General features: G+C 37.8%; 1 protein-coding gene across 1 annotated transcript in view; it reads left to right on the top strand.

Annotated features, from left to right (window-relative positions):
• The window catches only part of E(z) (histone-lysine N-methyltransferase E(z)), a 238,997-nt gene that overhangs the window by 13,227 nt on the left and 203,732 nt on the right, over positions 1–22,038 (top strand). The window contains exons 3-4 of the mRNA XM_090387215.1: positions 12,943–13,071; positions 19,439–19,552. Of these exons, the coding sequence (XP_090243341.1) occupies positions 12,943–13,071; positions 19,439–19,552 (243 nt within the window). The remainder of the gene's footprint in view (positions 1–12,942; positions 13,072–19,438; positions 19,553–22,038) is intronic.

The raw sequence follows: 22,038 nt of genomic DNA on the forward strand, positions 1-22,038 counted from the left end.
CACAGTGTACTAATGTAGGATTTACTCAAAGATGTAACTACCATCAAGGGTAAAGGGAAGGGTTTTTGTAAAGGTGACTTCAGTGGTCTTAGACAGTTTTTTTTTTTTTAATTCTATACAGTGGGATCAACTGATGATGTTACCGACAGCAAATTCTAAATGGAAAGCATTCAAGGAATCGATCTTGGAAGCTACTAGGCTTTTCATACCAACTAAGATTTAGGTTGGTATGAAAAGCCTAGTAGCTTTTCATACCAGGCCTAAATGGATGTCAGATAAACTAATGACACTCCTGGCAGAGAAGAAAAATGCATGGGATGCATATAAATTATCAGGAGATACAAATGCCTGTGGTAGATATAAGATAGCCTGTAATCAAGTCACAAAGGGGGTTAGGCGAGCAAAGATAGATTATGAGAAATCTTTGGCAAAGGATGCAAAGAAAAACAGTACAGACTTCTTTACTTATAAAAACTAGAAGGAAGGGGATGAATCAGATTGGTCCACTTGATATCAATGGTTCGATTGTTGATGATTCTGCTCAGGTAGCTGACAAACTGAATGAGTATTTTGCATCTACATTCACACATAAGGAATTCTGCAGAGACGTGGAGGCCAGAAGCTTATCAAACTCTAACAGGGAGTTAAATGATTTTGTAATAACTGAGAACAAAGTGGAGGAGAAATTGCTGAAATTAAACAAAAGGAAGGCACCTGGAGTGGATGGGATCTATCCAGTTATATTTTTTAATATTACTAGATAGATTATAAGTGCATCCTTGGACACAGGGGAGGTCCCCACAGACTGGAGATGTGCAAATATATCCCCATTCACAAAGGGGGGATCAAAAGGTGACATGAATAATTACAGACTTTAGGAAAAGGCCTTTTGCTTCAGGTTCCATAATTATATAAAAATATTGTCACATCTGAAAGAGCAGTAACCAAAATATATAATAGATAGGATACAAAAATATACAGATTATATAAATAAACAGGAGCTTTCGGAATGATGGGTCCCTTCATGAGCTACGTTAACATGTGGAAAGATGTTTCCTCTATATTTTTGTATCTTACCTATTAAATATTTCATTTACTGCTCTTTCAGATATGATAATATTTTTATATAATTACAGACTTGTTAGTTTAACTTCTGTTCCAGGAAAATTAATGGAGGCACTGGTTAAAGAAGCACTGCAGGATCATCTAGACAAGACCAGCATGGTTTTGTTAAGGGAAAGCCTTCAATTTGATTGGATACTACGATGTGGTTACAGAGTCACTGAATGCAAAAAATAATTTTGATATCATATACTTGGATTTTAGGAAAACTTTTGATACTGTTGCACTTGGAAGACTACTGTACAAGTTGGAACAGTATGGTGTTAAGATCAAGTTGCTACAATGTTTAAAAGGATGGTTGGATGGGAGAAGACAGAGTGCTAATTAATGGACACTGCTCTTCATGGACTAATGTTAGCAGAGTTCCCCAGGGGTCCGTGTTGGGCCCATTGTTGTTTTCTGCATTTATCAGTGGTATTGATGAAAGTATATCAGACTTAATGTCCAAGTTTCCAGATGATATGAAGGTTGGTAGGGTGGTTAATGACAGTAAGAACGGTACACTTCTGCAACAGTATCTAGAAAAGTTGTGCAGATGGGCTGAGAGGTGGCAACTGAAGTTTAACATTGACAAATGCAAAGTACTGCATGTGGGTAGCAGTAACCCCAGATTAACATACCAACAGTCCGGTACTACACTCAGGGTAGTGTATAATGAAAAGACCTGGGGGTAATTGTGCAGTCAGATATGAAGTTTTCTGAGCAGTGCAGACAGGCTGCAAGACGTTTTCTGGCCATTTTACATGTTGTGCAAACTGAATATCTTGAAATAACTCATGAGGGAACCCTACTCCTTCCACTTGAGATTAGCTAACACTGTGGTCCCAATGGTATTTAAGCCCAAACCTCTCTAAATGAGTGACCAGTGGTTAAATCACTATACTGTCATGGAGGAATTCATACATTGTGTATTGTCTAACTTGAACGTGACCAGAACTTGACCAGAGGAGCAAGAGTAGCAGCCTGTCTGCACTGCTATCATCACCTAATGATATATAGGAATTTTGCCAGCGGGGATAAGGAGGTGATTATTCTATTCTATCAGGTAATGGCCACACCTTGAGAACTGCATACAGGTCTGGAGACTTCATTTTAGAAAAGTTGTTGAGCTACTAGAATGAGTACAGAGAAGGGCAACAAGATTAGTGAGTAGAACAAAGGGTTTCTGTTATCAGGGTAGCCTTAAGTTCTGCAAATTGCATCATCTGGAGGCTAGGCACTTGCAAGGTGATCTGATTGAGTTGTATAAGGCCTTGAATTGTTTGAGGAAGCTAAATGCTGATGGGAATCTTCCGCTTGCTCAGATTCCACATCTGAGTTGTCATAAATTCAAATTGAGGAAAGACAATTGTAGAATAGATGTCGGAAATTTGCCTTTATCCGGCGAGTGGTTGTTTGCTGGAACAAACTTCCATCTGTCGTTGTGGAAGTCAACAACTTGAATAAATCAAGGCTAAGCTAGAAAAACTTTCTTAGTGGTGAATGGATGGGTGAAATGGGAAGGAATTTTTTTTTTTTTTTTTTTTTTGATGCTGTAAAGCTTGCTTTCTTGCATCTTATGTTTCCACAAATGCTAATGCTAATATGCATATTATATGCATTTATGAATACGTCAGTAAATATTATGATAATTAACTTATATATATAATACTAAAATTATTTAACCTTGGATACTCAACTGGTCTCTGATAGACACTACTTTTAATTTATTATTTATTTTTTTTCATTTTAGGAATAAAATCAAATGCTCCCGTATAACTTTTGCAACTAATATTCTCTCAAGGATGATAAAGTATTTTCAGGTTTTGTTTTGATGTATCAAATTTCCACATATTTACCAGAGTTAATGAAAGATTTATTATTTGTTTGGTATCTGACAGACACTGGCTGAATGCACTTTTTGATTTTTTTTAATTACCTGGAGTTTTAATTACCTTGTTCAGTCAATGCCATGATGAATCTGGGGGCTAAAGGGAGATTTGCTTGCTGTTAATTAGGTGACTACTTATAAAGTGACCATTCATTGAAAGTTAACAATTGTTTTAAAGTTGTCCTTTTATCTAGTCATCTGTTTTGCATTTTTTTAGGAGCATCAGTGACTTAGACCATATTGCTCCATTGTGTGTTATGTCTGGACAACTGTGTCTTTGCTGGCCATTTTACATGTTGTGCAAACTCAAAATCCTACTGCTTCCACTTGAGATTAGCTAATACTGTGGTCCCAATGGTATTTAAGCCCAAACCTCTCTAAATGAGTGACCAGTGGTTAAATCACTATACTGTCATGGAGGAATTCATACATTGTGTTTTGTCTAACTTGAACATGACCAGCAATGCCTGGATTGCATTTTACAGTCTGATGAAACCCACTTTTATCTTCACTCATAATTGAAGGAAATCCACATGCTGAATTGAAGGAAATCCACATGCTGTTAGCATTAGTAGAGGCATATGATGCAAGAAAGCAAGCTTATGCAGCATCAGCCAAAAAAAAAAAAAAAAAAAACGCTCCCATTTCACCCCTCCGTTCATTCCAAATACCTGTCCAGCTCAGCCTTAAATTTATTTAGGCTATCAACTTCCACAACAAAGGATGGAAGTCTGTTCCACCAACCAACTGCCCACTAAAGGCGAATTTAATTTCCACACATGTATTCTACAGTTGCTCTCCTCAATTTGAATTTATGCCCCCTCAGGTGAGAAATCTGAGCAAGACGAAGAATCCCATTGCCATTGAGTTTGCTCAAACCATTCAAGGCTTTATACACCTCAATCAGATCACTTTGCAGGTGCCTATTCTCCAGACACTGTAAACTGCAAAACTTAAGCCTTTCTTTGTAAGAGCAACCCTTCATTCCATTCACTAATCTTGTTGCCCTTCTCTGTACTCGTTCCAACAGCTCTACATCGTTCTTAAAATGAGGCCTCCAGACGTGTATACAGGGTGATTCACTACCAGTGCGACAAACTTGCAGGAGGTGTAGGGGGCACAAAGACGAATCGGAATCACATAGCATTACAGGGTCCGAAATGCCTTTGTCATGCGGTAGAGGACGTTGAACGGCGATCCGCTGGAAGTCAGCATTTGCGAACCGGTTCCCGAGGCAGTAGGATGGACGAGTATTCAAACGTTGAACTGGCTGACATGCACCTCGCATATGGAGCTGTGGACTGTAATGGGCGCGACGCTCTGCTCTTGTACCAGGAACGTTTCCCGCACAGACGTGCTCCTCATCATACGATTTCCGCACATGTGCACAGAACGTTACGTGAGACTGGTTGTTTCATGAGTACCATTCATGGTACCATGAATCGAGAGCGAACGACGAGGATGCCAGACAATGAGGAGAATATCATACATCTTGCAGAAGACAATACGAGTACGAGTACTCCAGCGATAGGCCAACGATTGGGTATTTCCCAATCCACTGTATGGAGGATACTGTCAACAAACCAAATGAGTTCATACCATCTGCAACGCATTCAATCATTGGAGCCTACAGATTATCCACTCTGGAGGACTTTTGCTACTTGGTTTCTTCAACAGAAACAGTTCGCAAATGCTGACTTCCAGTGGGATCGCTGTTCACGCGACCTCCCGTTCAACGTCTTCTACTGCATGACGAAGGCATTTCAGACCCTGCAATGCTATGTGATTCTGATTCTTCTTTCTGCCCCCTACACCTCCTGCAAGTTTGTCGCACTGGTAGTGAATCACCCTGTACAGTACTCAAGGTGTGGCCTGACCACTGCCTTATACAAGGGGATAATCACCTCCTTATCCTTGCTAGAAAAATTCCTCTATATCATTGACAGGACACCACGAGCTACTCTTGCAGACCTTCTTCTGCACTGCTCAGAAAACTTCATATCTGCCTGCACAATTACCCCCAGGTCCTCTTTGTTCTCTACCATTGTCAATGTAGTACCACAGAGTTGATACGACACTCTGGAATTACTGCTTCCCATATATAGTACTTTACATTTGTTAATGTTAAACTTCATTTGCCACTTCTCAGCCCATCTGCTTAACTTTTCTAGATCCTGTTGAAGCAGCGTACTGGCATTAGTATCCACAACCCTGCCAACCTTCGTATCGTCTCAAAACTTGAACATTAAGCTTGATATACCATCATCAATATCATTTATAAATACAGAAAACAACAATGGACCCAACACTGAATCTTGAGGGACTCCACTAATAACATTAGTCCATGATGAGCAGTGTCCATTGATACTACTCTCTGTCTTATCCCACCCAACTATCCCTTTATCCATAAAGCAGTTTGCCTCCATTACCACACTGCTCCAATTTGTTCAGCAGTCTTCCGTGTGTATCAAAAGCCTTTCTAGGATCCAAATATATGATATCAAAGTTATTCCCTGCATCCAGTTCCTTTGTGACAACATCATAGTATCCAATCAAATTGGTCAGGCAAGACTTTCCCTTAACAAAACCATGCTGTGGCTTGTCTAGATGATCCTGCAGTGCTTCTTTAACCAGTGCCTCCATTAATTTTCCTGGAACAGAAGTTAAACTAACAGGTCTATAGTCACTTGTGTTGCCCTTTGATCCTCCTTTGTGAATTGGGGTCACATTTACACATCTCCAGTCCATGGTTACCTCCCCTGAGTCCAAAGAAGCTCTCATAATTATGGCTAAGGGTTTGCTTACTTCCTTTGCTGCCTCCATTAATATAACTGGATAGATCCCATCCACCCCGGGTGCCTTTTTTATGTTTATCTTCAACAATTTCTCCTCCACTTTCCTCTCAGTTATTACAAAATCATCTAGCTCACCGCCAAAGTTTAACTCACCTCTGGCATTCCCCTCCCTGAATAACTCCACATGTATGAATGTAGATGCAAAATACTCATTTAGTTTGTTAGCCACCTGAGCAGGATCATCAATAGTTGAACCATCAATTTCCAGTGGACCAATCTGATTCATCCCTTTCTTTCTAGAGTTTACATAGGTAAAGAACTCTTTGTTGTTTTTCTTTGCATCCTTTGCCAAAAATTTCTCATAATCTGCCTTTGCCTTCCCAATCTCCTTTGTGACTTAGTTACAGACCAACTTATATCTATCATAGGCTTCCAAGTCACCCATTAATTTATATGTATCCCGTGCATTTTTCTTCTCTGCCATATGTCTCAATAGTTCATCTGACATCCATTTAGGCCTAAACCTTGAACAATATTTCTTAGTTGGTATGTAAAGCTTAGTAGCTTTTAAGATAAATTCTTTGAATGCTTCCCATTTTGAATTTGCTGTTGGTAACATCATCAGTTGGTTCCACCGTATAGAATTTAAATACTGTCTCAGACCACCGTAGTCGCCTTTACGAAAGCAAAAAACCCTTCCCTTTACTGCTGATGGTAGTTACCTCTTTTAGTAAATCCCACTTCAGCACACTGTGATCATTGCCACCTAGTGGTTCCTTTATCTGCAGATTCTTAATGCATGATGAATCACTACTGATAATCAGATCAAGAGTATTACTCCCTCTAGTTGCCTCCCAAACGTGCTGATGTAGAAAACAATCATCCAATAAATACACAAAAGCCTTGCTAGTGTGTGTGTGTGACCAACCAACAAATTCCAGTCAATATCTGGAAAATTAACATCCCTCATTAATATCCCCCACTCTCTGATTTACTGGCCCACTCTATTTCCCTGTACAGTTTCTTATTATACTCATCAAAGTCATTAGGCCTATAGCACACTCCTACTCTCAATTTTGATCTCCCAATGCTTATGTCATACCAAACTGACTCGACACTGCACTGTCCAGCGATGTCGACTGGCTTCACTTCCTTGGATTTTATGTGTTTCTTAACTAATAGCATAACCGCTCTTCCCTTCCTATCCTGTCTATCCTTTCTGTGCACATTGTACTCCCCAAATTCCAGTTCTGCATTCCTTATATCTGTGTGACACCACGTCTCTGATATCCCAACAATATCTGCCTTTAATGTTTTGAGCAATACCTCAAATTCCTCAAATTTATTTACCAAACTCCTAGAATTGGTGTATACGCAAATATACATGCAACTGTTCCTATTCTTTACAAAGACTCCCGGCAGTCTCTGAAATACCCTGCATCTTGTTTTCCAGGCTGCTGCTGATTCGAATAGAAGCAGTGAAAGAATCAGTTTCACCTCTGCCAGTGGCTACTGTTAATCTATTAGTCCTCCTTGTATCCCCCCAAGCTAGTAGTTTTCCTACTGACCTAATACTGCCTCGATAGCATCAGCAAATATTCTTGCACTCTTTTTATTTAAGTGTATCCCATCCCTGTAGAAGCAGTCTCTCCTATTAACAAGTACAGACCAGGCTGAAAAAAAATTCTACCCCTTGAGCCTTGCACAATATTTCCCTGGCCGAATTTATCGACAAGGCTCTCATCATATACTCCCTCCTATCGTGTCTGGGCAGAATTGCAGACACTTTGAAATTCAACCTAATTCATGGCTTTTTTTCAACAGTAACCTGTACTTGTTAAGTAATTCCACTGGTCTCCTACTCTTAATATCATTAGTGCGAATGTATACAACAATATCATCTTTTGTGCCCTTAAAAGATGATATTCGCTCTACAACGTCATCAACCTTTGCCCCTGGGGAATGAAGGGATCCTCTTACCAAGAGAGTCTTAATTTCTGCAAATTGCAGTGGCTGGAGACTAGGCACCTACGTGGTGATCTGATTGATGTGTATATCTGATTGAGCACGTTGAATTCTGATGGGATCCTTCCACTTGTTTAGATTATGAACCTAAGGGGGCATAAATTCAAATTAAGAAAAGACATGTAGAATAGATGTGCGGAAATTTGCCTTTAGCCAGCAGGTGGTTAATTGCTGGAACAAACTTCCATCTGTCATTGTGGAAGTTGATAGGTAAAATAAATTTAAGGAGGAACTGGACTGGCATTTGGATGGAATGGCGTGATTTTTTTTTTTTTTTTTTTTTGGCTGATGCTGCACAAGCTCATATACTTGCTTTCTTGCATCACATGCCACCACCACTACTACTACTATTAAGCAAGAGTACACAACAACAAAGAATCAACTATGGCCCCATATAAGACATATAACTGTAACATCATGAAATTTATGCAGCTAAATGCTCAGCGAGCACGTGCAGTCGTGGACCAAATAAGAATAAAGGCTGACGAAGACAATACAGACGTCCTGTTCATCCAAGAGCCCTATACAAATGCAAGAAAAGTCGGGATATCCGCTTACGTACAAAATTATACAATCAGAAGAAGAGACTTCGTGGGCGGTTATCCTTGTTCGGAACCCGCACATAACTGCCGCCAAAATCCACACCCTCTGTACCCCATGGGTGGTGTGCGCCCAGCTTATAGGACCTATGGGATCGTTCCACGTCATCTCATTGTATTGTCGTCCAGGCGAAGATATAGCCCCTGCCATCAGGTATCTGCAAGCAGTCCAAGCCCTCCTCCCAGATGGGAAGATTATTCTCTGTGCCGACGTTAATTGCTGTTCTGCAATGTGGCACAGCAACTCGGAAGATCGCCCGGGCAATCACAACGGCCGGCAACTCGAGAACTTTCTCGCTACTTCCTCTCTTGTAATCCTTAACAAGCCTAACAACATGCCTACCTTCAGTAATACCCTATGGGAGTCCACAATAGACATCTCAGCAGCCACAAGATCTATTGCCACTAAGATCACTGACTGGAAAGTCTGCGAGGTTTGGACAACTTCCGACCATAGGGCGATTACTTTTACCCTTCAACGCTCAATAGAATCAGCACCTCCGCCTAGAAACAATATCATCCGTTATGCAATTAACAAAGCAGACTGGAACCTCTTTAATTTAACGGTCCAAGCTTCCCTTCAAATTCCTGGAAACACCAATCTCACCGACCTCAACCACAACCAGCATCAGAGGAAAATAACATCAATTATAACCAATGTCTGTGACAAAACAATCAAGAAGAAACACCCTTTCCCGAGTGCTGTCCCATGGTGGTGCAACCAACTGGATCACCTCCGCCATCAGGTTCATACAGCACGGAAATCATTTCAACGTGCTCGCCGTACCTGGCCCCCTCATGAAGTTGATGCCCTACGCAATAACTATCGTAGGCTAAGAAATGATTACACTAGTTTAATTAGAGCCAAGAAGAAACAGTCTTGGGAGCACCTGGTCTCCACGACTGGAAACGGCACCCCCTGGGGAGTTGTGTATCGCATTGTTACGAACAAGCTCCCCAGGGGCGAGGTCATCTCCTCTACAGTCACCCCGCAGGGCACCACAACCCTCACATGGGAAGAGTCAGTAAACAACATCTTGGACACCCTGTTCCCGCTAAACACAGATTCTCAATCCAGCCAGCAACAAGAAATCTGTACTGAAAACGCATCCTACAGCACCACTTCTATAGAACCGCCTTTCAACTTAGATGAATTAAAACTTTCCATTGGCAAAATAAAAAACAAAAAAAGCCCAGGGTTAGACTTCATTGAAGCAGAAGTAATTAAGAAGCTTGCAGAGACGCAATCAAATCTCCTTCTCAGCCTGTACAACCATTGTCTGGAAGTTGGACTCTTCCCAGATGACTGGAAAGAGGCCAATCTACGCCTCATTTTGAAGAACCCAAGTAAACCACCAGAGCAGCCAAGGTCATACAGACCCATAGCACTCCTTCCCGTTTTAAGCAAAATATTTGAACGTCTTCTCTTATCCAGATTGGAAAAACACTATAAAAATGCAAATCTCCAGTCCCCAAACCAGTTTGGTTTTCAGGCAGGCCGTTCAGCAGAAGATGCTGTTCGACAGCTCACAGATTCAGTCAAAAATTCAGCCACCAAATACTTCTTAGTAATATCAGTGGATTTCGCCGGGGCCTTTGACTTGCTCTGGTGGCCAAGTATACTACGAAGACTCAGAGAAGCTAGCGTTCCAGCAAATCTTTATAGCTGCATACAGGACTGTCTTCACAACAGAAGTGTTACAGTCAGAAATGCCTATCGACAAGTCTCCAGAAATGTCTACAGAGGATGCCCCCAGGGCTCTGTCCTTGGTCCTTTCCTATGGAATGTGGTCATGGACGAGTTCCTGAACCTAGACCTGGGGGATGTTTCCACCCAAGCCTTTGCAGACGACTTGATACTGACAGTCACTGGAAACTCCAGAGCTTCCCTGGAAACAACAGCCAACGGAGCCCTTACAAAGCTAGAAGAATGGGCCAGCCTCCATAAACTCCATATATCCACTGAGAAAACTACTTCAATTCTACTCAGAGGAACCCTTCAAATAAGCAGGCCGCCGCAGATTAAAATTGCTGGTAGAACTATCAAACTGACAACTGAGATGAAGTACCTTGGGGTAATTCTCGACCCCAAGCTCACGTTGTACCCGCATATAGACTACCTTCATCGCAAAGTCAGGAACTACACAGCAATGGTAGTGAGGATCAGCAGGTCTGACTGGGGCCTAAATCGCCGCTCGCTGCACTTGCTATACAAAGCTGTATTCATTCCCACTATAACCTACTGTGCAGGTGTCTGGTTTCATCGTGCACTCATTGTTCGTAACCAAAGGAAGCTCACCTCCATCCAGCGTAATATCCTTCTCACTATCACCCGTGCCTGCTGCACAGTAAGCAACCCAGCGCTCCAAGTCTTGGCAGGAGTTCTCCCTCTGGACCTGCAGATAATTCGCAAAGGTGTGCACTACCGGCTCGCAAAGGGACTCCCTACCACCATCCTGGATTTCACTACAAACCCAGCAAACACCATCAAAGAAGAAAAAAAGCGCCTTGCAGTCTACCTTCTTAACGCCTGGCAAAACAGATGGAATACCACCCCCAAAGGTTCCATCACTAAAAAATTCTTACCTGAAATAGCCCAGATCTACCCTAAAGCTCCAGCATGGTACAGCCCAGGGTTATATACCACTTTCCTGATTACAGGCCATGGATCTATAAATCACAAACTTGCCTCTATTAACATCGTGGATGATCCTCGCTGTCTTTGTGGTGAAAACGAAGACTGGGATCACCTATTCTATGTTTGCCTGCTCTACGAGGACCTGCGAACGTTGCTCATATCAAAAATACATGCCTTGCCTCGAGGAAATGAACATTTTCTGATCAATGAGGAAGACCAGTACCACGCTTTTTCTGCCTTCGCCCATGATCTCTTCACCAGAAGAAGATCACTGGTACAACGTCCTGGAACTGATGCACATTGATGAACACACTTTCTCATATACTGAACATCTTCACCTAGATTGTGACCACTTCTAGCTACTGGACTTGACACTCAGGTCGCTTGAATTGTTTCATCCGTGTCTCTCTTGATACGTGATTGCCTTCCCACCCTCTCAAGGGGCATCTTCTTCCACTTCCGCTTAGGTGAGAGAATTCCCACCCAACCTGTGGAGGATGCCTTCCCTTACATCCTCCGTCGCTCTGTCTATACTTCCTTTCCTTTACCCTCTTCAGTACATCCTGTACTCCCTGTACCCTATTATTTTATTTTATATATATCTTTTTTTTTTTTTTTTTTTTTTTTACTTGGTCTCTTTCCAGGAAGCTCAGGTGACCTGGAGGAGACTAGCCAGAGAATTATGGGCAGCCTGGCTACCTCCTAGTGGTGTGTGCGGGCAACGTGGGATCCCATCAGGGGCCCTGCGGCCAAAAGCCAGGACACCCAACAGAACCCAGCACAATACTTCATTTACAACACAAAAAATTTTTCTGGCTTTCACAGTGATACTGTTTGTCTCCACAGAGTATATATGGCGCAGATGTGGGAAACCACCAGAGGCGCCTTCCCCCCAAAACTATGCACACTACTATTATTAAATGATGAGAGAGTAACAGTATGGGGGTGGTTTCACATCCATTTCATAATTGTACTGTATTTTTAGAAAATTTGTTAATGGATGCTTAATAACTATATCGATGAATGCACAGAAATTTTTAGGTATGTTGGAAAAGATTCTTATTCTAGACTTCAGGCAGAGAGTTGTTTTGAATCAGATGATCTTCAATAAAAGATAGGATGTCATCACATATTCACTAGAGAATTATTATATTAAGAAGAGAAAATTTTAGTGGAAGAAACAACAGTAGAGGTTTTGAAACAAAGTGACAAACTTGTAGTTCAGATATGAACTCTGCTGATCACTGGTTATGAGGCTATCTGAAAGCTGTGTCTATGGATATGAACCAAAGATATCACACAACTGAATAAGCAATACAAATAGCGATAATGATTTCTTTACTTGAATCCTAACTCTTATTGATTCAGAGGAACAATGTTTTGAACACTTTATTTGAGGTTCCACAATGAAACTTGGTTATTATGTTTCTTGTATGTAGCTTATGTTTATATGAAAATATTTACATATTTTTATGTTAAGTTGCTTCATGTTCACTCTGTAGATTATAACAATGAATATAAACCACAAAGTTTTGTGCCTGACATTTTGCTTAATACTCACTGTACTATTTTAAGCACTGATAATATAAAAGTGATTTAACATTAAGAATGACACCAGCTATTATCTATTTAGACTGCTGACTTTTAAGAGGTAGGAGACGATCATTGTTAACATGAACTGTGCCACAAGTGTATATTTTTATTCATCATATTTAAAAAAATTTTACCCTTAAAATTCCCCAAATTGAAAATGTCTTTCTAATTAAATAGATTATTTTTTCTATTCCCCCTTTTAGCTTGAATGAGTATAATGTCAATTTTGAATGTGTTATTATGATCTCAAGAAGTATTATTGCTGTAAAATAAATTTATTTAAGTGAACATTTTTTTTAGTCTGCATACATAGGAAATCGCAGATTTATTGCTGAGACCACTGCCTTACTTCAGAAACATATTCAAGATAGCAAAGCAATTCCACTCTTTCCTACTGATATTCCAGCTCATTTTCCATTAATGAGAAAGGTATGGAATTATTATTTTTATAGTATGTGAAATTTTTTGGCCTTTGTTGTAATAAATTATTGTGAATTTTATCTTTAATATCATTTAATTATGCTCTCTTGATAAAAGTTTTGACTTAACACTGCACTTGTACAATGTCCATACACTTTTAAATCTCTGGCATTTCCAGTGAACTGGTACACCTACAATGAAAACAATGCAGAGAAGGGGGAAACCCTTGGTGCCATTTGACCCTAAACACCCTTTACACTTTATACATTGGTGGACAAAAGTTAAATTAATAATGGCAAAATGTAATGATTTGAAAAATAATTGATACAAGACAGTGCAATATATTGTTATGTGATATGACAAAATAAGCTTAACAGTCATGTGATTATTTTTTTTTAAACTTGTGTTAGAAAGATTTGTTATTCTGAGTATAGAAAACATCATTAATTCGAAGTGTAGGGCACCAGAATACATCCATTTCGATTTAAGCTTCGAAGTATTCATGCCAAACAAGAATATCAATATTAAAGAGATATTTAGAGAGATTCTCTTATTACACTACTGAATTTTTAGATTCTCATTTAAAATTTTAAATATTAAGAATCTTTTATTTGTGTTATAGTAGTCATTTGTGAATAGACTATGTTGATTTAGTCAGTACTAAAAAGAGATAATAATTTTACCATTGAGAAATTCAATCAGTTTCTCGCATGTAATAACATATTGGTAAGTTTCATTTTTACCGCCATTACTAATCATATAGCTCATTGTACGGGGAATTGAAAAGCTTTTAGCTCAATGCAGATTGCAAAGTTTTTCACAAAAGACAATATCTGTACTGTGACTCTTGTGTTTACAGAAAATTTCAGGTTTGTAACTATATTCTTCTCCTTTTTTTTTTTTTTTTTTTGTTTTTCACAGAGGGGGTTGAAGTGTGGAAGGTGAATGAAGATGGCAATTGTTGTGAGAATCATGTATTATGCAGTCATTGAGTGCCTTCATTTAAAGAGAATGTTACTGAAAGAAATTCATGAAGATATGCAGCAAACATAGAGGAATCTTATCCTTCATGCACCACAGTCAAAAACTGGGTTACAGAATTTAAGCATGGAGATGGTGTTGAAGATGCACCCCACATTGGGAGGCCTATTACCATGTCCATACCTGCAAATGTGGATGCCATTCTTGACATGATCATGCCAGACTGCAGAATAACATTGAAACACACTGAGACAACATCTCCCATGAGTGAGCTTGCAATATTGTGGTGAATGTTTTAGGAATAAAGAAGGTTTCTTCGAGGTGAAGGTAGCTCAGAAGCTGGAAAGAGTGGGGTGTTGTCATGAGATTGTGCAACATTTTGAAGCTAATGAAGCTCAGTTTTAGGAGTGGTATGTCACAACAGACAAAATGTGGATGCACCACTTCGACCCTGGAAAAAAGAATAATCGAAATAGTGGAAGCATCCCGCTTCTCTCCTGCCTAAAAAGTTTTGAATGCAGAAGTCAGCTGGGAATGTTGGCATCTGTCTTCTGGGATGCAAAAGAAGTGATCGTAGTTGATTTCTTGAAACAAGTTGCCGCTATCAATCCTGAGTGTTATTCTAACCTACTGGAATGTTTCCATGAGGAATTGCAACTCAAGAGGCACAGGAAATTGGCTAAAGGCATCATCTTGCATCAAGACAATGCACCGGTGCACAGCATTTGTGACTCGGGCAACACTGCATGACTGTGGGGTTGAGCTATTACAGCATCTTCCCCACTCACTGGATTTGGCCCCATTACACTATTTTGGCCTCTCACATCCTTTTTGAGATTTGGAAATAGAAAATAGTCCAATGGAGCCAAAGCTGGTGATAGATGTTAGCAACTGGTTTGAGCCAAACTCTTCTGAATTTTACTTGAACTGGTTACAAAAGTTAGTGGATCGTGCCAGAAGTTGCGTTGACTTAATGGGGGGGAACTACATTGAAAAATAAATTGATTTTCGCAACTTTCCTGCATTCCTTCTTCAGACTAGAAACTTTTCAACCTCTCCTCATATACAGACTGTATGTTAAAGTAAGCCAGCCCTGTGTTGTTTATTAGATATAATTATACATTTCTGCTAAAGAGAGAGTATCCATATTTTGGGATATTATTTGCTGTGTAATCTGCTTGTAATTCTTGAAGAAAGGTGAAATTTCCCTTTTTTTTTAATATTGTCACTTATTCACTGAATTTCATAACTTATCATAGACTGCTCTTACAAATTACAGCTGCTTAAGCTTGTCATACATTTGTGTGAACCTATGACCAGTTTGACATTACAGTTGTGAAATTTTACCTTGGTTGTGCAAAATTAAATTTTTTTTTGTGTATGTAATTAAGTTGCTATTTACAGAAGAGATTAACCATGGAAACTGCCTTGAAAGAAAAAGATTACATATAACTATACACTAGAATAAAGCATAACTAATAAAAAAAGAAACTACAGCAGTTTGCAGGACATTAGAAATTTCCAGTTTGAATATGTGGAGGTATGCGATAAAAGTTTTGTATCTTTTGTCTTTTAACAAAATACTGTTAAAAATGAGAGAAAGTTCTGAGGTTAATCTCTTCTGTAAATAGTAGCTTAATTTATGTGCACAAAAAAAAATAATTTAATTCCACACAACCAAGGTAAACTTTTACACATTTGTAGTCAAATGTATATTTTTCAGCTGTGCCTACATGCTGGTCATCTCCTAACCCTTCACTCTCATCTGTTTATGTAAGTCAGACCAATCATTGGTTTACACAAATACTCTCTAACTATTTTACATAGCTGTAATTTGCAAGAACAGTACCTGCTTAAGTTACAAAGTTCACTGAATAGGTGGCAATATTAAAAGAGAGAAATGTCATCTTTTTACATGGATTACAAGCATTAAATAGCAAATAATATCCCAAAATATGGATGCTCTCTCTTTGGCAAGTACATTTATACATAATAAACAACATAGCTCTTGTTCTCTTGTAGCTTGTATACACCAAGCTGCATGACTGATTATGTAGCAAAAACAAGACTCAGCAGCCTTTGTAATTACATGCAGGAAATTGAGCAATATTGTGTATACCTTGATAGTTATTATCCTCTTTTTTTAATCCCCCATTGCAAAAGTATTTTTTCTCTGAATCATATTCATTGGTATTTTCTCTCTCTTTCTTCTTCTCATATGTGGTGATTACATTGTGGTGACTTAAAGGAAGATATGTGGCATCTACATTGGGAAATTGCATGTTTTATATCATTAGTTATCAATATATTTTGGTTTCAGTGGTGTGAACCAAATGGATTAGGTGTGTACCTGTAGCAACTTCTAGAGTTATGTGAACACCCTTTTATTCCACAAGCAAATTTTGGGAAGTAAATAGAAATTTAAAATTACAACATTTGACTATAGTTGGTTTTGGCAGTCTTTTTGAATTAAACAAACTATTCACAAGTAACTGCCTAATTCAGGCATCGAATTTCATTGTAGATGCATTTTGAATTATCTGAATTAAAATGCATATAAAATTACACCCAAACCTCTTTTTACGCGATAGATACATTCCTAAAAATTACACATAAAAAGAACTACTGATTCCATAGCAAAAGTGAAGATTGGTTCCAAACCTGAAATATAAGCAAATTAATGAAAAAAACAAACATTAAATTCGTTAGGATCATAAGATTTTTTTATTTACATTTCATGAGAACGCACATACATATAATGAATTTTAATAACTTTAAAAAAACCATATTCATTTCAGTTGTTTGCTAAGGATTCTATAAAAAAAATTATGTTATTCGCTATCAGTTTCTGACAATAAACACGAAAGCTTTCATTTTCGTGAGACTGTAATATCACTAGAACTACTAGATATGGTATTATCGTCATTGACATCCGCCTCAATTTGTGGAATTCTTCTTGTCATGTCTTGAACAGAAGTACCACTGGTTGTTTCAGTAGTTTTAGGCATGAACTCAGTTATTAATTGCCGTGTTGATGCTTTAGATAAGTCGCGATATAATTCTCTGTATGAAGACATTAACAACTTAAGCTCACGTGAAAACTTCCCAGCACATTCTTCATTTGGATCATGTTGGGCAAAATAATTGCCTAAATTACTGGCCAGTTTAAGACCTTCTTTAATTATATCAGCAGTAAAAATAGGATTATCTTGATCATTATCATTAACTTCTTCGCTTTCAGGAGTCTCAAAAACAATCTCTACTATTTCGTCTTCGCTAAGAGGTTTATCAATTAACAATTCTTCGATATCTGCCGACGTAAGATCATCGAATCCTTCTCTGCCAATTTCACATGCCAAACTTATTATACTGGGGAATTCTGCAGTATGATTGAAGGGACCAGGAGCATTCTCTTTAACACATGCGGGCCAAATAGCATTCCAGCATGCATTCATAGTTTTTGGTCTCAATTCAGATAACGAAAATCGAACCTGATCAGTACAATCCATAATTGAAAATTTTTTCCACACATCCATAACTGACAGCGTTTCATCATCATTTAGCTTGTTCAAAACAAACTGAAATGTTTGTCTGACATAATATGTTTTAAAAGCAATTATACCCTGAATCTAGATGTAGCAATGATGTGGTATTGGGCTGCAGAAAACAAAATTGCACATTTGGGTGTTCTATGGCAGGATGACTGGGTGCATTATCAAGAATCAAAAGCACTTTAAATTCGAGACACTTGTCATTCAAATAGCATCTAACTTCTGGTACAGAATGTTTGTGGAACCACTCAGTGAAAATATCAATGGTCACCCAAGCTTTTTTGTTGGCCATCTAATGAACTGGCAATTTTTGAAAATTGGCCGTGGTTGGCCGATTGGCCAACCACGGCCAATGAAAGGTTGTGGTTGGCCTTTCATTGGCCGTGGTCTTAATGATCGATTTATGAGCAGTGGTTTTAACATCCGATCTCCTAAAGTGTTCGAACAAAATAGGAGTGTTGTGCGATCCTTTGCTGCTTTGAATCCACCAACAGTTTTTTGCATTTTTGATACGTAAGTTCTGTTTGGCATTTTTTTCCAGAAAAGGCCAGTTTCATCCATATTCCAAACTTGTTCACGAGTGTAACCTCCATCTTCAATTATTTTAGCAAGTTTTTGTGGAAATGCTTTAGCAGAAGCCGTTTCACCTTTAATTTTTATATTATGAAGAGCATGTCTTTTAATAAACTTAGCCAGCCAACCATTGCTTGCATGTAATTCATATTTTTTCCTCGATTGAGATGAAGTATCTGGCTGCAGTTTTTTAATCTGTTCATAAAATCTCAATGCTGGTTGCTTGATGGAATTTCCATCAACTGGCATTCTTTTTTGTACATTATCTTCTATCCACATCACTAAAGCTTTTTTGGCCTTTTCAAGAACAACATCTCTTGTGTTAATTTTTCAATCGATTGTGTACCAGAACATACCGCTTTTCTAATAGCCTCTTCATTTTTCTTTATAGATCTGATAGTTGATTCACGGACTCCAGAATGCTTACCCACAGCTGTCGCACCTTCCCCAGTTTGAAGACGATCTAAAATTTGAATTTTTATATCTAAGGAAACGGCTTTCCTTATTTTTTTGGTTATCGGCAACATCATGTGAGGGCTGGATTAAAATCTTCGGTTAATGAAATGAAAGTTTGAAAATTACATACAATGTAGCTTACCATTTATTATTTCTTGGCAAAATTATTAATTTTATAATGCGATTTTTATTTTGATTTCACTTAAAAAATGCAAATGTGGTAACTGTGTTGTCTACTCAAACACCAACTTCAAACTGCTAAGAACTGCTTTTTTATGTGCAGTCAGTTATGTAATTCGGGGAAGAATTCCCAATAAACAAAATTCGTAAGAATTTTCTAAGTTGATACGAGAAACCAAATTCAACTGCAAACAACTGCTGTGTTTTTTGTTTTTTTTTTTGGTTTATGCACAGTCAGTTATGTAATTCGGGGAATTTAGAATTTAGAATTTTCTTAATTGAAACGAGAATGCAATTCTACAAAATTCTCAGAATTTTCTTGAATTATGGATTTTTTCCTAACTCAGACTTTAGGTTGGTCGTGTAAAAGTGGTTGGTCGTGTAAAAGTGAATAAAAATCGCGTAAAAAAATTATTTTTGATATCCCAATTCGCGTAACTCCAAATTTGTGTAAAAAAAATTTGCATAAAAAGAGGTTTAGGTGTATATTGTTAGTCAGGATTGATAGTAGCTTTGAAATACATCATATTTAAAATAATCCAATATCAAATTAATGAAGGGTATACTGTATATTTGCGATTGTGTGTCATGAAGTAAATGAGTAATCAGTTAACAGATTTTTTTTCCCCCTTTAGTGTGAAGTTAAACAGCAAGATGGTACAGTGCAGTCCAAACCAATTCGTATTATTTATGCTGTTACTCCAATACCGACCATGTATACATGGGCTCCCATTCAACAGAATTTTATGGCAAGTTGATTTTCTTGACTTCTTATTTTTTTTTTTTCTTCTTTTTTCTTTTTCATGAGCTTGTGAACTACGTAGAAATTTTACTGTGCTCTGCTCATATATATGAGCAGAGCACAGTAAAATTATCTTATATTATGGCCATATACCTTTTTTAAATGTCTTGAATAGCGTCATGTGGTAGTGGCATGAAGATGTTTAAATGGAGAACAGTTTTAATGATTTACTGATAGCATGCACTCTTGCTCTGAATCACTCATACGAAGCTATATTGATGATTGACTGTAATTGCAAAGGAAGTATGTGTGTAATTTTGTTTTGTTATATCAGTTATATATGTGTTCTAATTATTCATGTTACCATATTGGTGACATGGTATTGTGCAGAAATATCCAGCAGAAATGTGTATGGTGGCAAGAAACCAAATGTCAAACATATTGCATTCTTTTTGATTGCAGTTATAGTTTAAAATTTATTTGTATAGTGCGTAACTGAATGGTTCGCTTTTTCTTTTTGAATCAGGAGAGACCCTACATCCATAGGCTTATGGAAAACTACCTGTGGTTCAGATCCAGTGTCCTCTTCACCTCCTTCTGGTGTAACTTTCTAGTAGAGATCCAGCAAAACAGCTACTGAATGAATGGGTGGACTGCGGCTATGGAAATAAGCTGACAAGATTGAATAAATTATATGCTGAAACCTCAGCAGAATGTTTCAGCATCCACAGCAGAAGACACCACAAATCTCATGCTGTGGTTGCTGGAATGTATGGCTGTATATAAATTTAATTTGTGTATTTTATCCTCTATTAGTTAAAAAAAAAAAAAAAAAAAAAAGGAGGAATTAGCTCTATGATGTCTTGCTACTAAAAATTGAAACATTAAGAAACTAAAAGAATTTAGTTTCTTAATGTTTCAGAGGATTCTTAATGTTTCCTTGTTTTAATGTATGCTTTTAAAGTATTAAAAGAATGGATTCACTACTTATTTGGTTTCAAATTATTTTTAAAATACAGACTAATCGTATTCTCTCACTTGAAGATTAGGGTTGATGATTCAATGTATTTTGGGATCGAGCTTGGGGTCCATGGGCCTCCGATTTTGTGGTCCATTGGATTATTAATTTTGTCTACAGTGGTGCGGAATACATGTAAACTATTTGTTATAGTTGATTCAACAATTGAGAGTATCGGCACAGAAGGCTCATAGAGATAATTCCTCCTTTTCTTAACTAATTGATATATAACGTAGAACATATTGAGCCATTGCAGCTCTGATATCTACTAATTCTATCCTTTAATAAATTTATTCAGGGCCTAAAAATGAATTGAAATATATTAGTTATCTACATCATCAGTATGCCTTTCAACAATCATATAAATGATCAGATGCTTTGAAATATCTCAAGCAACAGCTCGAGTTTGTCCAAATCTTTTGGACATGTAAACTATTTGTTATAGTTGATTCAACAATTGAGAGTATCGGCACAGAAGGCTCATAGAGATAATTCCTCCTTTTCTTAACTAATTGATATATAACGTAGAACATATTGAGCCATTGCAGCTCTGATATCTACTAATTCTATCCTTTAATAAATTTATTCAGGGCCTAAAAATGAATTGAAATATATTAGTTATCTACATCATCAGTATGCCTTTCAACAATCATATAAATGATCAGATGCTTTGAAATATCTCAAGCAACAGCTCGAGTTTGTCCAAATCTTTTGGGCTTTATCCAAAGATGAGTGAAGTAAAGTATGCTGATGGAATTCATGTTGTCAGTAACTAGCTGCATAGGTTTCAAGATAATGTAAAAGTCAGTTGTTAATGGATTTTATCACCTTTTTAATTTGAAAAGATTCAAATTAAGAGCTCTAAGATAATATTTGGATGGCAGGGATGTCTCTCTCTTTTCTTCAGAATTGAATAAATATGGGAAAATTTCCATGCAGAAGGAAAAATGCCAGGTGGAATTAAGAGTGTACAGAGTTTATATAAAACAGGAATTGTTAGAGGGTTTAAGAACAACTGATGGAATGGCATTGGGATCTGGATACTTGTTGTTATCATGATTATTTAGGCTTCTTCTATTTGGTTTCTGTTGAAAATTAAAAAAAAAAAAAAAAAGGTGTATTGAATGGGCAGTATTTAGTACCATAGGAGAAGGAAATTCATCAAGTTTATCAGTACAGAAGTTAAAGGAAAGGTAAGGTTCAAGTAGGTCAGCGTTCAAGTAGGTCAGCATTTTCTCTTGATGATGAAGAAGAAGCATCAGTATGTAAAAGTGTTGGAAGTAAGTATGAACAGAAGTTGTGGCTAATGACTTCAGAGGGATCTAAAATCCACAATAATCCTTTAGATAAGAAGCAGGGTTTCTGCTATTGAATTTTTTTCAGTCAGCTTTTATTTACAGCCTTTGATTTACTAATCAAACTGCTGTTTGCAACTTTAAAACTAACACTATTTTAAATATGTTATTTTGCCAACA

Source organism: Mastigoproctus giganteus, chromosome 13 (genome assembly GCF_048544385.1).
Source record: "Mastigoproctus giganteus isolate SK-2022 chromosome 13, ASM4854438v1, whole genome shotgun sequence".
Classification (NCBI taxonomy): Eukaryota; Metazoa; Arthropoda; class Arachnida; order Uropygi; family Thelyphonidae; genus Mastigoproctus; species Mastigoproctus giganteus.